The sequence below is a fragment of the Lytechinus variegatus genome, chromosome 1, assembly GCF_018143015.1.
Source record: "Lytechinus variegatus isolate NC3 chromosome 1, Lvar_3.0, whole genome shotgun sequence".
Taxonomy (NCBI): domain Eukaryota; kingdom Metazoa; phylum Echinodermata; class Echinoidea; order Temnopleuroida; family Toxopneustidae; genus Lytechinus; species Lytechinus variegatus.
This window is the reverse complement of record NC_054740.1, coordinates 49,539,015-49,559,250: the sequence shown is the minus strand read 5'-3', so window position 1 is coordinate 49,559,250 and position 20,236 is coordinate 49,539,015. Positions and strand designations below refer to the sequence as shown.

At 36.4% G+C, this 20,236-nt stretch overlaps 1 protein-coding gene across 2 annotated transcripts in view; it reads left to right on the top strand.

Moving 5' to 3' along the window:
* LOC121415613 (cAMP-responsive element-binding protein-like 2) overlaps window positions 1-19,916 on the top strand; it is a 28,265-nt gene extending 8,349 nt beyond the window's left edge. The window contains exons 1-3 of one of the 2 annotated variants that reach the window (XM_041608905.1): window positions 13,181-13,204; window positions 13,398-13,625; window positions 18,790-19,916. In XM_041608905.1, the coding sequence (XP_041464839.1) occupies window positions 13,196-13,204; window positions 13,398-13,625; window positions 18,790-18,981 (429 nt within the window). In that variant the 5' untranslated portion in view covers window positions 13,181-13,195 and the 3' untranslated portion in view covers window positions 18,982-19,916. Of the gene's footprint in view, window positions 1-13,180; window positions 13,205-13,397; window positions 13,626-18,789 lie in introns of those variants that run through there. The other variant, XM_041608898.1, reaches the window with a different exon arrangement.
* Window positions 19,917-20,236: the final 320 nt, after the last annotated feature.

Below are 20,236 nucleotides of genomic sequence, written 5' to 3'. Positions count from 1 at the left end.
TCCGAAAACGAAATAAAGTTCGTAATTCCGAAGGTTCGTTAATCCGAAAACAAAATGAGGTTCGTAATTCCGAAGGTTCGTCAATCTGAAAACGAAATAAGGTTCGTTAATCCGAAAATTAAATAAGGTTTGTATTTCCGAAAATGAAAATAATTCATTTTGGTAACAAAAACGATGTCATTACAAGATTACACGATATTATGTAATGATAGTAATAACGATCGATGATACATTCGTGTGTTGTGGCCAAAAGCATGTATTTTATTAAGAATATAGGCGCTCTGATCAAGCATTGGCTGATTTCGATTTTATCTGAGCAATTGCTGCCTAAGCAAATGGTTTAAAGATACAGGGGATCAAGTGTGTTGGTCGCGTGCGAGTAACCTCTAGATAATAGGATTTGTATTGGAGGGGATGTCATTTTTAATAACAGCTTCTGCTGGTTATAAAAATATCAAATTGTACTAATAATGATCCTCGTGAGATGTTGAAAGCGCGAATCGCAAGCTCAAACTGGTAGACATTTCATGTAACTAGACATGAAGTGAGCATTCGGAGCATTTTTTGTAATCGTGAGAAAGATTCTAAAGAATTAATACGAGGGCGAGCTGTATACTGACCTGGGGCCCGTTGCATAAAACTTTTTACCTGAGAAAACTCAAATTGTTTTTACAGGAGTTTTTGCCCTGTGCTAAAGTCAATGGCGGAAATCAGACTAACCTTACTTTTCAGTTTTTGTCTCACCTGCGAAGCAGAGTGAGACTATAGGCGCCGCTTTTCCGACGGCGACGACGGCGGCGACGTCAACATCAAATCTTAACCTGAGGTTAAGTTTTTGAAATGACATCATAACTTAGAAAGTATATGGACCTAGTTCATGAAACTTGGCCATAAGGTTAATCAAGTATTACTGAACATGCTATTAGAGTTTCGTGTCACATGACCAAGGTCAAAGATCATTTAGGGTCAATGAACTTAGACCATGTTGGAGGAATCAACATCGAAATCTTAACCTGAGGTTAAGTTTTTGAAATGTCATCATAACTTAGAAAATATATGGACCTAGTTCATGAAACTTGGACATAAGGTTAATCAATTATCACTGAACATCCTGCATGGGTTTCACGTCACATGACCAAGGTCAAAGGTCATTTAGGGTCAATGAACTTTGGCCGAATCGGGGATATCTGTTGAATTCCCATCATAACTTTGAAAGTTTATGGATCTGATTCATGAAACTTGGACATAATAGTAATCAAGCATCACTGAACATTTTGTGCAAGTTTCAGGTGTCATGATTAAGGTCAAAGGTCAATTAGGGTCAATGAACTTTGGCCGAATCGGGGGTATCTGTTGAATTACCATCATAACTTTGAAAGTTTATTGGTCTAGTTCATTAAACTTGGACATTAGAATAATCAAGTATCACTGAACATCCTGTGTGCATTTCAGGTCACATGACCAAGGTCAAAGGTCAATGAACTTTGGCCGAATTGGGTGTATCTGTTGAATTACCATCATAACTTTGAAAGTTTGTGGATCTGATTCATGAAACTTGTACATAAGAGTAATCAAGTATCACTGAACATCCTGTTCGAGTTTCAGGTCACATGATCAAGGTCAAAGGTCATGTAAGGTCAATGAACTTTGGCCATGTTGGGTTTTTTTGTTGAATAACCATCATATCTCTGTAAGTTTATTGGTCTAGTTCATAAAAAGTGGACATAAGAGTAACCATGTATCACTGAACATATTGTGTGAGTTAGAGTAGTATTCAAAATCAGCACTGCTGCTATATTGAACCGCGTGATGCAGGTGAGACGGCCAGAGGCATTCCACTTGTTATCAGTTTTTATCAGTTTTCTCAGGTAAAAAGTTTTATGCAACAGGCTTCAGAAAGTAATCTTTTAAGGACTGCATTTAGTGACTCATGAATAGAATATATATCTCACGAACTAAATAATGAGAGCGCGAACCACAAGCTTAAATTATATTATATAGATATTCCAACCTGAAAACTGGACATTTTTATACTTTTTTTTATTTGCAACCAGGAATAAAATGAGTTCCTCAATAAACAATACTTGATGCGAGCGAGAAACGTGAGCCAAATTTTTCCGATTTTCCAACCTGAAAACTTGACTTTCTAAGCATTCTTGCAAAAAAATAATAATAGCTGGGAGAACAGTTTTCAGAACTGAAGTGGCTTCCCTGGGTAAATAATATATCAATATTATCATTCTAGGCCTACATGAAATTTCCAAAAGTTTGAGCACGTGATTCGCTCGCAACATCTCACAAGGATGCCCTTTTAACAGTAAGTGAACAAAAAGGTGAATTTTACATCTTCAGATTTGATTTTTCCCCCAAACCGCTTGCTCGCTGAAATGAAACGTAAATATATAACTCTAGTGATCACTTAAAATGTTTTGCTCAATTTAATTACTACAAAACACACAACCTCTTTACACAGATGATAATCTCATGGTGAAAATATCCGTTTGCACCAAATTGCCCCTATTGGCCCTTTTTTTGCTTTGCCCCCCCCCCCACGAAAAAAAGAAAATAAGTTCCGCCGCCATTGGTTGAAACAAGCATTGGCCCTTTTTTTGCTTTGCCCCCCCCCACGAAAAAAAGAAAATAAGTTCCGCCGCCATTGGTTGAAACAAGCATCGTCTTCATGGCTAACTGCAAAAAGTTCTTAAAATGTCCCCTTTAGATCAGGTCAGATCTTATATATTGAAAATTTCTGTTTGCGCTTCTTGCTCGCAGTTATCTAAATTTAGTTACATAGGCATCTCGTTTTGAAGATCACAAACATATTGCCCATCATATTAAAAAAATATATAGCTCGCGCTCGCATTATTTAAAAAGGGTTTATCATGTTATTACATATTTACTTTATTTTATAAGTATAAAGCTAATCATTGACTGTTAGGACTACCCTTTCAAAGAAACAAACAAAAATCAACTTTAAGCTGCCGATCGAGGAAAATATGACTGAAAAAATAATTGCCCCCCCCCATTTGACGAAAGTTGGATCCGCCGGGAGGGAGGCAGGGGGCACTTGCACCCCCAAAATGAAATTAAAAAACAGGGAAATTGATATTTTCCAAAATGGGAAAGTTCCTTTTTAAAAAATAAATATGCCGTTTTTCATGTTTTTTTCAAATGAAATACTCTTTTTAAAATATACAAGTTAAGTTTTCAGGCAGGAATATTGCAAATTTTCAGCTTGCGCTTCGCACTCTCATTCGATTGATGAAATATGCATCCTAAAGATGTAACTAAATGCTTTCTTTAAAAGGTTCCTTTCTGGTCAGTATGTTTAAGCTCGCGTTTTGCGCTCGTGTTAATTCTTTAGTTAGATGCACATCTTTCTAATGACAGCAGAAATCTGCTTGGATTTTTAAAAACTTATTTTCATTTTTTATTGAAATACCCTAAAGTTTTAGCTTGTGATTCACGCTCGCAACACCTCGCCATAATGCCATTTTAAGAATAATTGACCCCCCAAAAGGTTTTACAACTTCACCTTTGAATTTGTTTTACCAAGCCACTCGCTTACTATACTCTCTCCCGAAAAATAAAGCCTAAATATACAATTTGCCATAATAAGAAGTAACTTCAAAAAAGTTTTTCTGTACTTAATCACTATCAAACACACAATGACTTCAAGCAGTGCCCATTTTGACGTATGAATTTCATTTTTGGCTTTACCCCCAACGAAAATTCGTTCGGCCGCCCTTGACTTCCCATCCTCATAATAATTGAACGGCAACAGTGTCCCCCGCCCCCTCCCCTTGCCTCTGTTTTCCCAGTTTTCATTTTTCGGATTAACGAACCTTATTTTGTTTTCGGATTAACAAACCTTATTTCGTTTTCGGATTAACGAACCTTATTTTGTTTTCGGATTAACGAACCTTATTTCGTTTTCGGATTAACGAACCTTTAGAAAAACGAACCTTATTTCGTTTTCGGATCAACGAACCTTCGGAACAACGAACCTTATTTCTTTTTCGGATTAACGAACCTTCGGAACAACGAACCTTATTTCGTTTTCGGATTCACGAACCTTCGGAACAACGAACCTTATTTCGGATTATCGAACCTTTGGAATTACGCCACAAATGTTTGGATTAACGAACCCTTTTTCGTTTTCGGATTAACGAACATCGAGGTATAGGCAATTTACGTGTTTCGGAATTACGAACCTTCGGAATAAAGAACCTTCGGAATTAGGAAGTGTAACCGTCTAGCTTGCATGCGATTGTAAATACGCGTATATACATGTGCGGATATAAATCCATAACTCTTAAATTTGACACTTTTATTTCAATGTTCTTACTTATTGATGAACACGTATGAACTCTGTGTTGTCTTCCTTTCCCTTCCTTGCAACTCCTCTCTTCCTGTTGTTTGTCTTTCTCTATCCATATTTCTCCCTCTCTTTTTTTATCCATCTCTCTCTATCTTTCCACCCCCTCCCTCTCTCTATCTGCCTCTCCTCCTCCCCATCTGTCTTTCCTTTCTAGAATTCCACAACGCAAGTAGTTTAAATACCATACTTAATCCGTATTATTTATTTTGTAATTATCTGTGTTATTGTTTGAATATTTTTTGTGTTTTTATTACCTTGTGAATACATCGCAATTCAGCCTTAGCCGCGATAATGTTTTGATTTTTATTAGTAGACCATTTATCTATCTATCTATCTAAACAAACCATCACAAACACAGGGCTAGCTTGCTCACCTTGCTGCTTGATTACAATTGCAATTTTGCATGCGAGCTAGACGGAGTTTTATATCTAATTTTAATTTCCTCAATTTTTGCTTCAAAAAAGGTTTTATCGTAATTTAAAAATAGTACCAGGTGTTACTATATTTTTTTATAGAAAAATAATTCCCCCGAGTTTCGTAATTTTGTCAAAATATTGAGATAGAATTTTTTTCTAACAGAACGAGTAACAATCTATCCCAGCCACGTGAAGTTCATCGTCAGTGCATATCGTCTGCTGCTATTCGTTGAGTTGATTTGCCTTCAGGTTCGGATATATTCACTCGTTTTTAAGTACAGTTATATCATTATTTTCCTTCTCATTATTTTTTTGATAGAAGAGACTCTGTCTGGATGTGGTCATGCTGAAATTCTTTTTATGGGTTTGACCTGTGTTGCAGCTAGCAGCTGCATGAGTTAGTAGCGAATCGGCATGAAAGTTGAATTGTCTGACTCATCATCACTGGCATATTTCCCCTGATTTACCTCCTTCCACGTCACTTTGTTGTTCTAGAGCTAGAAACTTCATCCTCATTCTCTTCATCTTCAAAATCATCAATTTGGAAGTCCAAATCTAGATAAACTTCTGGGTTTTCTTTCATTTCTTGATCAAAGTATTCAGTGACAGTGTGGAGAAAACGTACCCTGGCAACAGGCTTTGCATGCAAGTGGAGCTTGACATGGGAGAGCCAATCGCGTCTCTCGTACACTCATGCATGTCATCAAAAATCCCCAGTTTTGCGGACGTAATTCTGCATGTTTGAAGCATTCAGAGAGAGAACTTTAAACTGTTAATTAACTGACTTTCATCAATCTCCATGATAAATGATTTACACCATTATGTTCTTATTTTCTCCTTTGATTTGATATATAATTCTCAATTTTTAGGATTTGCAATATATTTCTACTTTAACTACACTAATTATGATGATATATGAAATAATTTATTGAAAAGCTGAATGTTTGATAATTTATTGAAAAAGATGAATGTTTGATTGTTCAAATTGATTGAGTTGATTTACAAACAAATTGCTAATTGAATGATTGATAAGTAAAAGTTGATGACCTAACTTTCAGAATTATCAAATTGACAGTCTGCTCTGCACTTAATGCGTACATGTACATGTAATAGCAATCAGTCTCAATCTCAACAGGAGGGAGGGGGAGGACGTACCTGTAGGAGAGGGGGAGGGGCTAAATGTTCTCTAGACCTTTTCCCATCAGCTTACTTCACCCACTTAAGTCCAATCTTGCCCCTTACCTCCTGACTCCAATGATAACACTGGGGCTGGTAGCACAGGATACATGTATGCATTTCTTCTTCCTTGACGTAGAGCAAAAAAAATAAGATGGGTATCTAAAAAATTGAGAAAAAAAATGGAGTAATGTTTCTGATTTTTAATTTTCTTCAGTAGATGCCCTTGATAAATCGCTTGTCAGAAAACAATGATTCATAAGAAAAATAGTAATTATGTGATAGACATGATGTTGATCATACTGTAGGGCCTACAAATGGTCTATGAATATAATGAATTAGTTGGCGTGAAAATATCTAATACTATACTGCCAATACCAAATAATTTTAAAAAAAAAAGCACGATATTTCACTAAATTTGACAAATTGCTCTGAAAATCTTGTGATAAGGTCAATAAAAAAAAACTAAAAAAGCAAAATATTACCATATGACAACTCAATCTTGGGAGAAAGTGTCAATTTTCATTTTTATGGATGAACAGTGTAAATTAGCAATAAAATTTTAAGTATATCAGCATCTTTCCTAATTTATAAATAAGCCCTGTATTGTATAGGCCTAGTCCATGACTCAACAGAGCTGGTAGCCATATTGTGTTGCAACAAAGCTACGTAGGCCTCGCTTTTAACAAATTTAGCAGACGACCCGATGTTCTTGGAATAAGCGTATTAAATGAGACAAAATTCAAGTCAGGCCCCCATGAACAAATTGTGCATGCGGCAATGCGTGCAAACCATTTTGTACATGAACCAATGGAGAAGTAAAAAGACATCCAAAGTTCGAAAAAAGATCGCATTTTCATCTTGAAAATATGTGCTTCTAATATTCATGGTTTCCAAGCATGTTGGGTTAATTGAAAGATGAGATTCTACTCTGTAAGTTTTATGTACAAAATTCTTTGTTTCGCTTACTTTGAAGAAAAATATAAGTAAGTCAAATTGAAGCTACCCACAAATTTGGACAAAGTTGTCAAAATGCGAAAATGGCTTCGTCAGAGGTAAATTCGAAATACGGCCCGCACTCAAAGGGTTAAAGGGGTGCTCCAGGCTGAAAATATCTATAGCTTAATACACAGAGAAGAACTCACTGAGCAAAACGCTGAAAATTTCATCAAAGTCGGATAACAAATAATAAAGTTATTAAAATTTAAAGTTTAGCAATATTTTGTGTCACATCTCCGTTTTCTGTTTTCTTATGTTATTACATAAAATCATATTTTTTTCATTATTTCATACTTGTGTGAATAAAATGTCTCCCTTATAATGAAATAAGTTGCAGCAATAAATATCTAATGCACTGAATCAGTTGTCAATCCAATTTTTGTAGTTCTTGGAGGAAAACATTTGAATAAACCTAATTTCATAAAATAAAATACAAAAGAAAAAGTGGAGACGTGACGTCATCAGCCCATCTAATGAATATTCATGACGACTGTTTTTACAAAATATTACTAAACTTTAAAATTCAATAACTTTGCTATTTGTTGTCCGATTTTGACTAAATTTTCGGCATTTTGCTCAGTGAATTCTACTCTATTTATTAAGCTATAAATACTTTCAGCCTGGATCACCCCTTTAAGCCTTATTTTACACTATTTATGAAATTTTTGAGATTTGAGCAACGTCTGTGATAACAATGCTAATAAATAATATATTAAGGTAATGCTTTTTAGTAGAAAAGCTGTTTATTATTTTGTTTTTGTGGGAGTGCTTATATAGTGCTTATAATATGCCCATCGCTTTTCTGAATATCATGATCAAGAACAGCTCTTGTTTGCTTCGATCTTTTATGACGTCACTGTCTGTACGAGAGGCGTGATTGGCTCTCCCACGTTTAACTCCACTTGCATGCAAAACCTGTTGCGAGGATACGTTTTATCGACATTGTCACTGAACACCCTATCCCGAAATGAAAGAAAAACAAGAATTTTATCTAGATTTGGATTTTCAAATTGATGATTTTGAAGATGAAGAGAATGATGATGAAGTGAACAACAAAGTGACGTAGTTGGAGGTAAATTGGGGGAATTATGCCGATGATGATGAGTCGTACAATTCAACTTGCAACACGATCATATGCCGATTCGCTACCAACTCATGCTAGTACAAGTGATAGCTACACCGTGCGGGCCAAATTGAATTCATGAAAATGAATATACATCCAGACAGTGTTACATGTACCTCTTTCAAAATAAAAAGGAAAATAATGATATAACGGTACTTACAAACAAGTGAATATAATCCGAACCTGAAGGCAAACAACTCAACGAATAGCATCAGACGATATGCACCGACGATAAAGTTCAAGTGGCCGGGATAGATGTCACTCGTTCTGTTAGATGCAAGTTTTTATCTCATTAATTTGACAATATTTCGAAACTCGGGGAATTATTTATCTATATGAAAATATAGTAACATCTCGTATTACTTTTTGAATTCCGATAAAACCTTTTTTGAAGGAAAACATTGAGGTAAATTAAAATTAGATGTAAAAGATCATCCCCATCATGCGTAGCATAATTATGTGATCGTAAACAAACCATCACAACACATACCGTATAGCTTGCTCTCCTTGGCTGAGAGAGTAGATCTATGCAAGTGTTTATCTATTTATTTATCTATATAAAAATATAGTAACATCTCGTATTACTTTTTGAATTACGATAAAACCTTTTTTGAAGGAAAACATTGAGGTAAATTGAAATTAGATGTAAAAGATCATCCCCATCATGCGTAGCATAATTATGTGATCGTAAACAAACCATCACAACACATACCGTATAGCTTGCTCTCCTTGGCTGAGAGAGTAGATCTATGCAAGTGTTTATCTATTTATTTATCTATATAAAAATATAGTAACATCTCGTATTACTTTTTTTTTTTATATAGATAAATAAATAGATAAACACTTGCATAGATCTACTCTCTCAGCCAAGGAGAGCAAGCTATACGGTATGTGTTGTGATGGTTTGTTTACGATCACATAATTATGCTACGCATGATGGGGATGATCTTTTACATCTAATTTTAATTTTACCTCAACGTTTTCCTTCAAAAAAAGGTTTTATCGTAATTCAAAAAATAATACGAGATTTTACTATATTTTTATATAGATAAATAATTCCCAGAGTTTCATAATTCTGTCAAATTAATGAGATAAAAATTACATCTATCAGAACGATTGACAATCTATCCAGCCACATGAAGTGTATCGTCGGTGCATATCGTCTGCTGCTATTCGTTGAGTTGATTTGCCTTCAGGTTCGGATTATATTCACTTATTTGTAAGTACAGTTATATCATTGCATTGACGCCCACTGGCGACAGTGCATTGTTCTTGTTCCATATTCCTATTTCGTAATCTTCGTCTTCTTCTGCCAAAACTCCCATTCACTTAACACATAGAGTTTGTTAACTCTGCCCAGGCCACGTCCCTCATCCAAATTCATCCAAATTTGGCAGGCATTGTCTCCAGCAACCCTAGTTGTGCACCTTCTATTTCATTTTACAAAATCACTCATCCATGACCGTGCAGGCACCATTTTGTCCATTTCAAGTCCATTTGCATACCATTCTTCATTCTTTAATATCTCAGTTATCCTGCATGCTACAGATTTCTAACAAATTGCTATAGATAGTCAAAGAGTTGCTCCATTATCTGCGACACATAACCTAAATGCCATCTTCATGCTCTAAATTCAAATCCGAAATAGCCTTCCTTCAAAAACTTCATATTTATTGAAATGTAAAGTCAAAAAATCTTAAAATGGCCATAGCTTTCTCGTTTTTATTCATTCCGAGCTCATATTTCCAGAAATTGATCACGATACCATATAATACATACAACTCAGTTTTCACGCATCACCGATCTTCTGTTATTGAAATAGCGCCCTCTAAAGTTTCAAAAACGCTTACCCATATGAATTTGTGACCCCCAATTTCTTTCACCTAATTCGAAGCTTTTAATCAGCCCGGGTCAGCTGTGCGCACACACAGAACCTACTAAGCGTACAATGTCTGCTCAGCTGCGCAGTTGAATCTGATTGGATCGGATTGGATCATGCTAGGTTCGCGACCGTTCTATTTAGAGCAAGGGTGACACGGAGGTGGGCATATACGGCGATTTATTTTGACTGTATTTTCAGCAGGAATTGTTTCTTGTCATTTTCTTGTCAAGGAATGTGAGATGCAATTCATTAGCTGTCTCATCGCTCTCTGCCTACGTGATTATTTACTGAAAATTAGTACAAATGTCGCCTCTCTTCATCATTTTCTCATTCAATCTCATCGATACCCGGTGTCAGGATTCTCTTCCCCTCCCTCGTGGAGAAATGAAATGAGCAAATGTAGCAAAGTTCCCCAAATCAGACGGAGGCTCCAATTTGTGTAATCTTTTGATGGTTTTTTTTTCATCCAATGAGAATCATTTATATATCAAAATGTTCAGAATGAACTGAATGACTTGAATCTTTTTCCGGTGGTAAAAAATAGCCCACTCCCAGCAAGAAACCGCCAGATCTAGCCAGAAGCGTACAGTCAAAAAGTTCAAAACCATAGAAATTTTGACCAAATTGATGGAAAATAAACAATAAATGATGGTGTGAAGGCACAACAAAAAATCGTGATTTTACATCACCATAACGAAGAAGAGTTAAATTTTCTAATGCTTTTTCCGTTGGTGAACTACATGTAGGCAAATCGGATCAAAATACATGGTTGAAAAAAGGGGGGAAATGGCACATTTTTGCAGCTTTTCACGGCGGCGTGCGGTGTGTTTGAAGAGGTTGACGCTTAAGTGTTTGGGTAAAATCCATATGCTTTGAATGCTCCTCATTGCATCATAATGCATGGCCAAACCCGTACCCTTTTTTAATTTAGGGTCTTAAAGATATGCCCTTTCATGTCATTTAGAAAAATTTATACCTTACCACTGACGAAATATCTGAAAATCCTCCCGAAAATCAGCAAAATACGCAAAAAAAGCATTATATACCAGCACAACTTTAACTTGGTCTTATTTTCTTATTATTGAAGCTTATTCTTTCTAACTTGGCAGATATGAGTATTGATATATACTTCAACCATTCGTTAACCTTTTGTAACAGAAACTGACAAAGAGCTGATGTCAGCTTAAAATTATTGTGCAAAACTTTAAATTTAATGTATTTTTTTTATATGGCATTTACTTCCGGTCTATTGCTTTTGTACAAATAAAAGTGGTATCAATGTCACCGCATTAGAATGCTCTTTCCAGTGATACCAAATACGACGTAGGTTACAACAGAAAATTTCAAGATAAGCAAATCTGAACACACGGTATACTACTCACAATGCACACATTATCAACAATAGAATTATACAGTGTCTATAGCATTGGTTTCACGCAAAAGCGAACTTAACGTATTTTGCATGCACATTGTTTTGATATGTTTACACTGAGTTACGTTAATGAATTGTCAGGGAAATTTGTATGCTTATTCCTACTCTCTCTCTATGTTGAGCGGCCATATGGTCTAAAAATGGACGAAATCTGTTTGACTCGGGAACGTAACTTCCTATGGAAGGCAAAATCTGCTAAAATCTTGAAATAAAAACAATGCAAGGCTTCATTTTTGTTTTTATAATCTTGCCATAACTTTCGTGTTTCTATTCATTCGCATTTCATATTTTCAGGTATTTCTTTTGTGATTGCAAAACCTAGGAAATTACACGCGTCAATGCATGCACATCGTTCTGATACGATTGCAGTTCTAGTTATTTTCCTTCTTATTTTGAAAGAGGTAACATTGTCTGGATGTGGTTATTCATTTTCATGAATTCAATTTGGCCCGCGTGGTGTAGCTAGCACTTGTAGTAGCAGCTGCATGAGTTGGTAGCGAATCGGCATATGATCGTGTTGCAAGTTGAATTGTCCGACTCATCATCATCGGCGTAATCCCCCAATTTACCTCCAACTACGTCACTTTGTTGTTCACTTCATCATCATTCTCTTCATCTTCAAAATCATCAATTTGAAAATCCAAATCTAGATAAAATTCTTTCACTCGGTGATCAAAGTATTCAATGACAGTGTGGATAAAACCCCGGTGGGGTCACTCACCCGCAGAGGGGGGCGTATGACCGTTCGCACAAATGCAAGTAACCCCCTGTTGCAGTCAACATCAAGGACATTTTGTGAAATTTACCCCCCTATTTTCACGCAAAACAAGGACAAAAATGCGGTAAAATGGTACCTTGAAACACCCCTAATTATAAGATTGTAAGGACACTTTTGCCCATTTGGCAAACTTTTTACCCATATTTCAAGGACAGGGCATAATTTATACCCTTTCCTCATTAGAGGAAATTGCAACACAGGCGTCAGAGTGCTCAGTCCTTAAAGATGACCAAGAGCCATGTCATACTGATACAATAATCCAAAAGAACTTTATTTTTCTTGAAAAATAAGAAAAGTAGAATTCTTTGTAAAAATAAATGTAGAGTTGTCCACATAAAGATACAGAGTATGATGAGTGCGTCCTCTGCGGCTGGTGACTCGGCGACGGATTTTACTTCCCTTGATCGATTTTCTCTTTTTCCTGACCCCTATTTCCATCCGTTCGAGGACGATGAGCACCCCTATTTTCACTACTTCGAGGAGTGTTCTGTCTGCGGACGTTCCATGAATTTGACCCCTTTTCCGCTATTTTGGTAACGGTCATGCGGTCCCCAAGTCATACTGAGTGACCCTACCGGGGATAAAACGTACCCACACAACTGGTTTTGCATGCAAGCGGAGCTTCACATGGGTGAGCCAATCACGCCTCTCGTACAGACAGTGACATGATCAAATTCGAGTCAATTCAGAGACCAATGCGAGGCATATTTCGGAGAGGCATTTTTGCGTTATTTAATCAGCGATTTTCACCTTATTTATTATTTTCGTTATTTTTGAATGACCCACTGATAATCCCCACATCATTACCTTTCCATTGATATAATAAGACCACATTCATAATCAATACATTTCTCCATTAAGAAAAAAATCCCATTCTTTTTGTCTCTGTTCCTTCTTATTTTCCCCTCTTTTCATTTGGTTGCATGGGTTCCATCTCAGTCCACCCTCTTGATCCATCAAAGTTTATACATTGCAAAATATCTCGATTGGCTTAGATTTTGAACGGACATGGAGAAGGTAGCAGGTTGACCAATACTGATTTATTCAATCAAAAGATGGGTCAGGTTTTAGACTTGAAACATTTATTTTTGATTGTCTGCGTGATTAGATACTTTACGAAAAAATTCCATAATTGCATTTTGGTATATTGAACATAATTATTCAAGCTTGAAGAAAGTTTGATCCCCAATGTTTGGTTATTTACATATAGGCGAATTCAAAATCTGGAAGGAGTGCGAGCAGACTAAGAAGAGTGCAATCAAGTGGGGGCAAGAGAGGAAGGAGGCCCTCTAGAGTTGATCGTGATGCCAAATTGGAGAGGAGCAGACAAAGTGCAAGAGAATGCCGTGCACGGAAGAAGCAGAAATACCAGCTGCTAGAAGAGACTGTTGCAGGAAAGGAGAAACAGATAGTAGTTCTTAGAGAGAAACTTGAAAAGGTACATTATTCATTTAGAGTTTAGATGTGCGATCTTCACTCCCCTATATTCTTTGATCACTACATGTATCAATTGCTATAAAGGGACACACCATTAGATACCGGGGCAGTGGGGGGCCTGGAAGTTTGGGTTTTGATGCAAATTTGATTTTTCCTTTCTTCTTTGAGCAGATTTTTTTTGTTTTCTCCATTGAGACTTTTTTTTTACACCTTTCAGATGATTTGAACCCCTAGATATCTGGCTCGGTGTAAAAATGGCAGAGGTAGTAATGGCAGAGGTAAAAATGGCATAGGTAATAATGGCAGAGGTAAAAATTGCAAAGTTAAAAATGGCAGAGGTAAAAATGGCAGAGGTAGTAATGGCAGAGGTTATAATTGCAGCTCTAGGTAAAAAATGGCAGTGGTAAAACTGGCAGAGGTGAAAATGGCAGAAGACATAATGGTATAGGTAAAAAGGGTCTTACTCTTAAACCCCCATGCAATTTTTTTTTGAAAAAAGCCCCCGCATGTAAGCTCTACATAGATTAACGAAGAAAGGTTCTAAGAAAATAAAAATAGTGGAAAGGGTGACATTTTTAAAATCATAGATAGATCGTCTGCACCAAAGTGATAATCTTTTGGCTGAAATATCTTATTTTTTCTGGACTCTCATGGACGGCCTTCTCATGTCAAATCGCTGTATTAATATTCAAATTTGAAGCACACTCTTAATCGCAATTGTACTTAATTCATTACAGGGGAAGTTCAACCTCACTTAAAAGTCATTGTAGAATAGAAAAATATATAATGATATTGGTGAGGGTTTTAGGAAATCAAAGATTAAGAAAGCTATACTTTTATATTTTAATGATGACGCTATTTGCGAGAAGCTTTCTCAAATTTGGTGTATAGAAAATATTAATGAAATGTCATTTTCTAGAAAAAAAATAATTTTTTTTTTATCTTTAGTATATATATCAAGAGAGAAATCAATTTACTGACGCTCCTGAAATATTTTTTTAAAACAATTATGAACCATTTTGTAGTGCATAAAATGTCATGTGGCAGCTTCCCATATATGACGTCAAACCCTTTGGGAACCTGACATCCACTTGGACTAGCTGCATTGAGGTATTGCTCTAGAGACTGAACAATAATTGTATCATTTACATTTAACGTATCACTTAAATCAGGGGCAGATCCATGATTTTCCAAGGGGAGCACATTTTCCCTAAAAAATGACACGCAATTTTTTTTTCCGCCGACTAACTCGTCCAAAAAAATAATTAGCAAGAAGAAAAGGGTCTCGCTTTAAAAAGGGGGTACACTAATTTGAGTTAGAACCACGTATTTGCTAAGATTTTAATTGTACCTCTGAAGGGGGGGGGGGCACGGGTCGGCTGTGCCCCATTGATCCGCCACTGACATCAATATCTATTCATCATGAACTATCATGATGTGGGAAAAAAAAACTTTTATTACAGAATGTTCAGTTATTTTTTTTATCCAAGTTAAATTATGAAAGTAGTTCGAAGTCAACTCGAACTTGTTCGTTTTAGAGGGTTAGTGGCTGCACACATTGGTGTTTACATTTAAAAAATTGTTGGGTTTGTATGTAAAGCATTGTTCTGCTTACGATCTTAAGATCCTTTCATCTTGCAGTCACCAATTGAAATCATTTTGGCAAGAAAATGCTTGAGTTTAGTCATATAAATGACAGAGTATAGATCTTAGATGACGAAAAACAACATTTAATCAGTTTTTATAGCCCATTTCGTCGACAAGAGTCCGGTCATGGATGATAATTATTATGATGTAGCCTATCTTTATCATCTTTACCTCTGCTATTTTTACCTCTGCCATTATTACCTCTGCCATTATTATCTCTGCCATTTTTACCTCTGCCATTTTTTACCTGGCACCAGACATCTACAGTGTATGGTGTGTCCCTAAACCATACACTATTTTTATATGCTCTTGTCGAAGAATGCTGAAGGGTACTGATTATGTACATTCCCATTTGGTTAGTTTGTTACTGCTTATTATTGAAAGTTAAAGAAAGTTCCCCCTATATCAAAAGGATGTAACCTTATACCACAAAACAGAAAAGCTCCTGATTGAAACAAGTCATGACAAGACAAGTTAAAATGATGACCTCACATGTTAATGGCGGAATAAAACCATGTTTACATTGACAGATTACCAAAGATTATCTTTTGAGGGACACAACAATGCTGCCTCCTCCATAAACAAGAATAATCCTCTGCTCTGCTTCCCATGCGCATTGCAACTCTGAAATATTTTGTATTATGTTATGAAATGTAACATAAATTATGTGTGTGACGTCTTCAGTCCCCTTATGCCTTTCGCTTGTGCTATACATGCAAACTGTTCTTTTATTACCAGGCATAAACTTCAAATGATATAAGTTAGAGGAGGCATTGCTCTGCATGTCGCTATAGCAATTACGTTCGGGCACCTTAAAGCATAGTCCAGCAATAGCATGTCGAAGGTACCCCACCCTTGTCCCTAGCTTGACTATTCAAATACATGTACATGTATCTTGTATTTTGGAGCCCTCAGTGTGGCAAAATTATGCTTCAGTTAAATTAAAAAAAAAAACTTTTGTTTTCTTGAAATCACTTGGAGACAAAAGAGTAGACTTTTCACTATCAGCTGCGTATAAAGAAGTGAGGGCAATACCTCCTCTAAATTTTCCAAGAGTTTTTCCGACGGCGGCGGTGGCGGCGTCAACATCAAATCTTAACCTGAGGTTAAGTTTTTGAAATGACATCATAACTTAGAAAGTATATGAACCTTGTTCATGAAACTTGGCCATAAGGTTAATCAAGTATTACTGAACATCCTATTAGAGTTTCATGTCACATGACCAAGGTCAAAGGTCATTTAGGGTCAATGAACTTAGACCATGTTGGAGGAATCAACTCCGAAAGCTTAACCTGAGGTTAAGTTTTTGAAATGTCATCATAACTTAGAAAAAATATGGACCTAGTTCAAGAAACTTGGACATAAGGTTAATCAATTATCACTGAACATCCTGCGTGAGTTTTATGTCACATGACCAAGGTCAAAGGTCATTTAGGGTCAATAAACTTTGGCCGAATTGGGGGTATCTGTTGAATTCCCATCATAACTTTGACAGTTTAAGGATCTGATTCATGAAACATGGACATAATAGTAATCAAGCATCACTGAACATTTTGTGCAAGTTTCAGCTCTCATCATTAAGGTCAGAGGTCATTTTGGGTCAATGAACTTTGGCCGAATTGTGGGTATCTGTTGAATTACCATCATATCTCTGTAAGTTTATTGGTCTACTCATGTAGTTCATAAAAAGTGGACATAAGAGTAACCATGTATCACTGAACATCTTGTGCGAGTAGTTTTCAAAGTCAGCACTGCTGCTACATGTATATTGAACCGCGTGATGCAGGTGAGACAGCCAGAGGCATTCCACTTGTCATGACATAAAAGTTGGTTTAATATATGTAGAAAACGCCTTTTGCCCTCATACTCATATACAATGTACATGTACATGTATGAATATACACTTTTCTATCGCTACGCTCATTACATGTACATACATTCATACGTGCTAGTCAAACCAACAAAGGCAAGGCAAGAGCGATTGAGTCTTTTGAAAGTTATGCAAGCAAGCGTATTGTAGTCGGTATCACTGGTGTGACTAGGTGACGGAGGTTGCTTTTTGGTGTCATTTCATCGAAATATGGGGAATACAGCTTGGGGTATTTTCCCTATATCTAAGCAAGTTAAGACATTAATACTGTCATAAAGCATATAATTTTCTCGTTAATATAATGTCTTTCGTGTTGAGTGCTGATATTTTGCTATGTTGTTGATATTAATGACAAAACAGAAAGATAACAATGCACATGCAAATTTTTGACCAAAAACATGGAAACTTTGGCATAAATTCTCATATTAACCAGACTGTCCAGAAAACAATTGCAATAGATTTCTACCATCTAAATCATTGTGAAATGTGTATTTATGTAATATTTTCCTATTGTCTGTGCAAAAATTTGAAAATAATTGATTTTCATGAAAAATCCAAGATGACCAACAAAAATGGAGTTGTCTGGGCCTTCTGTACAGGATATGACCCGGCAACAACACATTTTCTTGACCACAGTTATCATGCCAACATGATGGGACCATCAAACCCTACATGTATGTACCCAATCAGCTGAATAAACTCTCTCAGCCCCCGGTCTATCTCTTTGTAATTTTCTTCTTTTTTTTACTCGTAATTGACCACTTACCTTCAAATGGAGGACTGAAATTCATTTATCCATTTTCTGATACTTGATAACCATTATATGGAAGTTTTATAGAAAAGGGACCTGCTAAATTAGGCGTAGCTTGAAATATCAGAATATTAGCACTGGATAAATTTTGAATCGTAAAGTCACAACATGGTCAAAGAGCATTAACCCTAAATTACCTTTGACCTTGAAGGTGTGACTTGAAACTCATTCAAGATGATCTGTGATACTGTATTGCCCATACCCTCTTTAAGTTACATGTATGATGATCTTTCAAAACTTAAGCTTGTTTAAGATTTCAAGTTTATACCGAACATGGTCAAGTTCAGCTACCCTACAGGTATCTGACCTTTGACCTTGATCATGTAACCTGAAACACATGCTAAGTTATTAGAAAAGCATTAATGACACACTGGCTTACTCTTCCCTTATGTTCAGATCGCTTAAATTGGAATACTTAATTTGGACTTTAATATGAATTCTTCTCTGGACATATGCAGAAAAGTACAGAAAATATTCTGAAAATGATTCATTTCTAGACTTAAGTTGATTGGTTTGATACCTATAAATTCCTTGACCTCAGAAATAATGGCTTAGGTGTCAAAATCATAATTCTAGGTTACTTACATATAGAAGGCGAGATATTGTTGAAAACACTTGTTTTTCGCAGCCATTTTTAAAAATCCAAGATTCAGCCATATGGGTGGCAGTGCAAATGGAAACATTGTTATCCTGAATCCACATAAAGTAACCTTTCCAAAAATATATAGTTTTCAATTTCTCAAAAAAATCAGGCAAAAGCTAAAATGATTAATATGAACATAGTGAACCTGACTAATACTCCCAATATTTATGCGTATCAGCTTGCATTTTTTACAGTACAAGAACTTTTGTCAGCTGATGGACAATGGAGAGATTCCAGTCGACATTCACCGGACCCTGCACGCAGATGAAGCTCAAGCTGTCAAAGAAGCGGAAGCAGCGATGCGACCTGGCACATCAAAGACTAATGGTCACCAGCCAGGAATGAAACCCATTTTTGATTCCAGTAGTGATGAGGACTTAGACTGATCTACCCCTCGTCAGGTGGGCCATGATTGAGAACACTGCTGTGATAGATGATGTTAACTTTCCAACCTGCACCAGAGGTCATGGTCTGATTTAACCAAACCTCTTTATCACCAACTAACGCTAGTATTGATTATTCTTGGACAAAGCAGCTCATAGCATTTTATGAAGCAGGACTCTCTTGACTCTTGTAGATGAGATCAAATCATGGAATGTTGGTCTGGATGAATGCAATCATTGAAATAGCCAAGAAAGATTTGAAGCATATAAAATCATGTCTACATGTATATGTGACATTAGGTGATATAGGACCAAACTACATGACACGTGTGCATTACATGTAGATCATATGATCAATGATTTATCACTTTGATGCACATTTTTTATTGATATTCCTAGAACATGGAAATCTAGGACTGTGTCAGACCGACTGGTCCACTGAGGAATGACAGATGCTGCCAGTCACTGGTGCCATTTCTTCTAGACCAGTAGAACACTACTATTAAAAGAAAAACAATTACAGCGTCACTAAAGATCATTAATATCACATACTTTTTAATATTTCATTCTCTAGATCTTTACATTCAGTTTTCACATGATACTATATTTCACACCATAGCTTTGACTGACTGACATAGGTGCATAGGACGGTATGTCCCTTCGCTCTCCTACGGGTGATCCTTTTCCATTCAGTTCTACCCAGGGCTGGGTCTTCAGAATCCAATAGAGGTAGACCCATATCTTGTCTGACTTGGTCCCTCCATCTGGAAGGGGGACGTCCTGGTGTTCTCCCCTTGTCAAAGTCACTTCTGTATGCCTGAACTGGAAAGCGATTTTGTAACATACGGCATATGTGCCCAAACCACCTCGGGCATTTTTTTGTAGCTTCCTCACGTAGCTTTACTTTTGATTGATTAAAGGTTTGAAATTCATACATATAGCATATGTCTTTGACTTGTTGTTATTCCTTCCTCTGCAGTGGAGTAACCAAGAGGTACAAACAAAAGAATCCATATTGCTGTGCCCATGCAACAGGATTATAATGTTTCTGACCAATAAATTGAAAATTGAGATTCCCTTGGTATGCTTTCAAAGCTTTACTTTGATTGATTAAAGGTTTGAAATTTGTATGTGTGATCTAGATAAGAAAATATCTTAAATTGGTTGACATTCATTGTCTTTGGTGACATCAAATCCCGGGGGGGGGGGCACTCATCAGTATATAATGCATAGTGGGTATGTGCCGCGGAGGGGACCC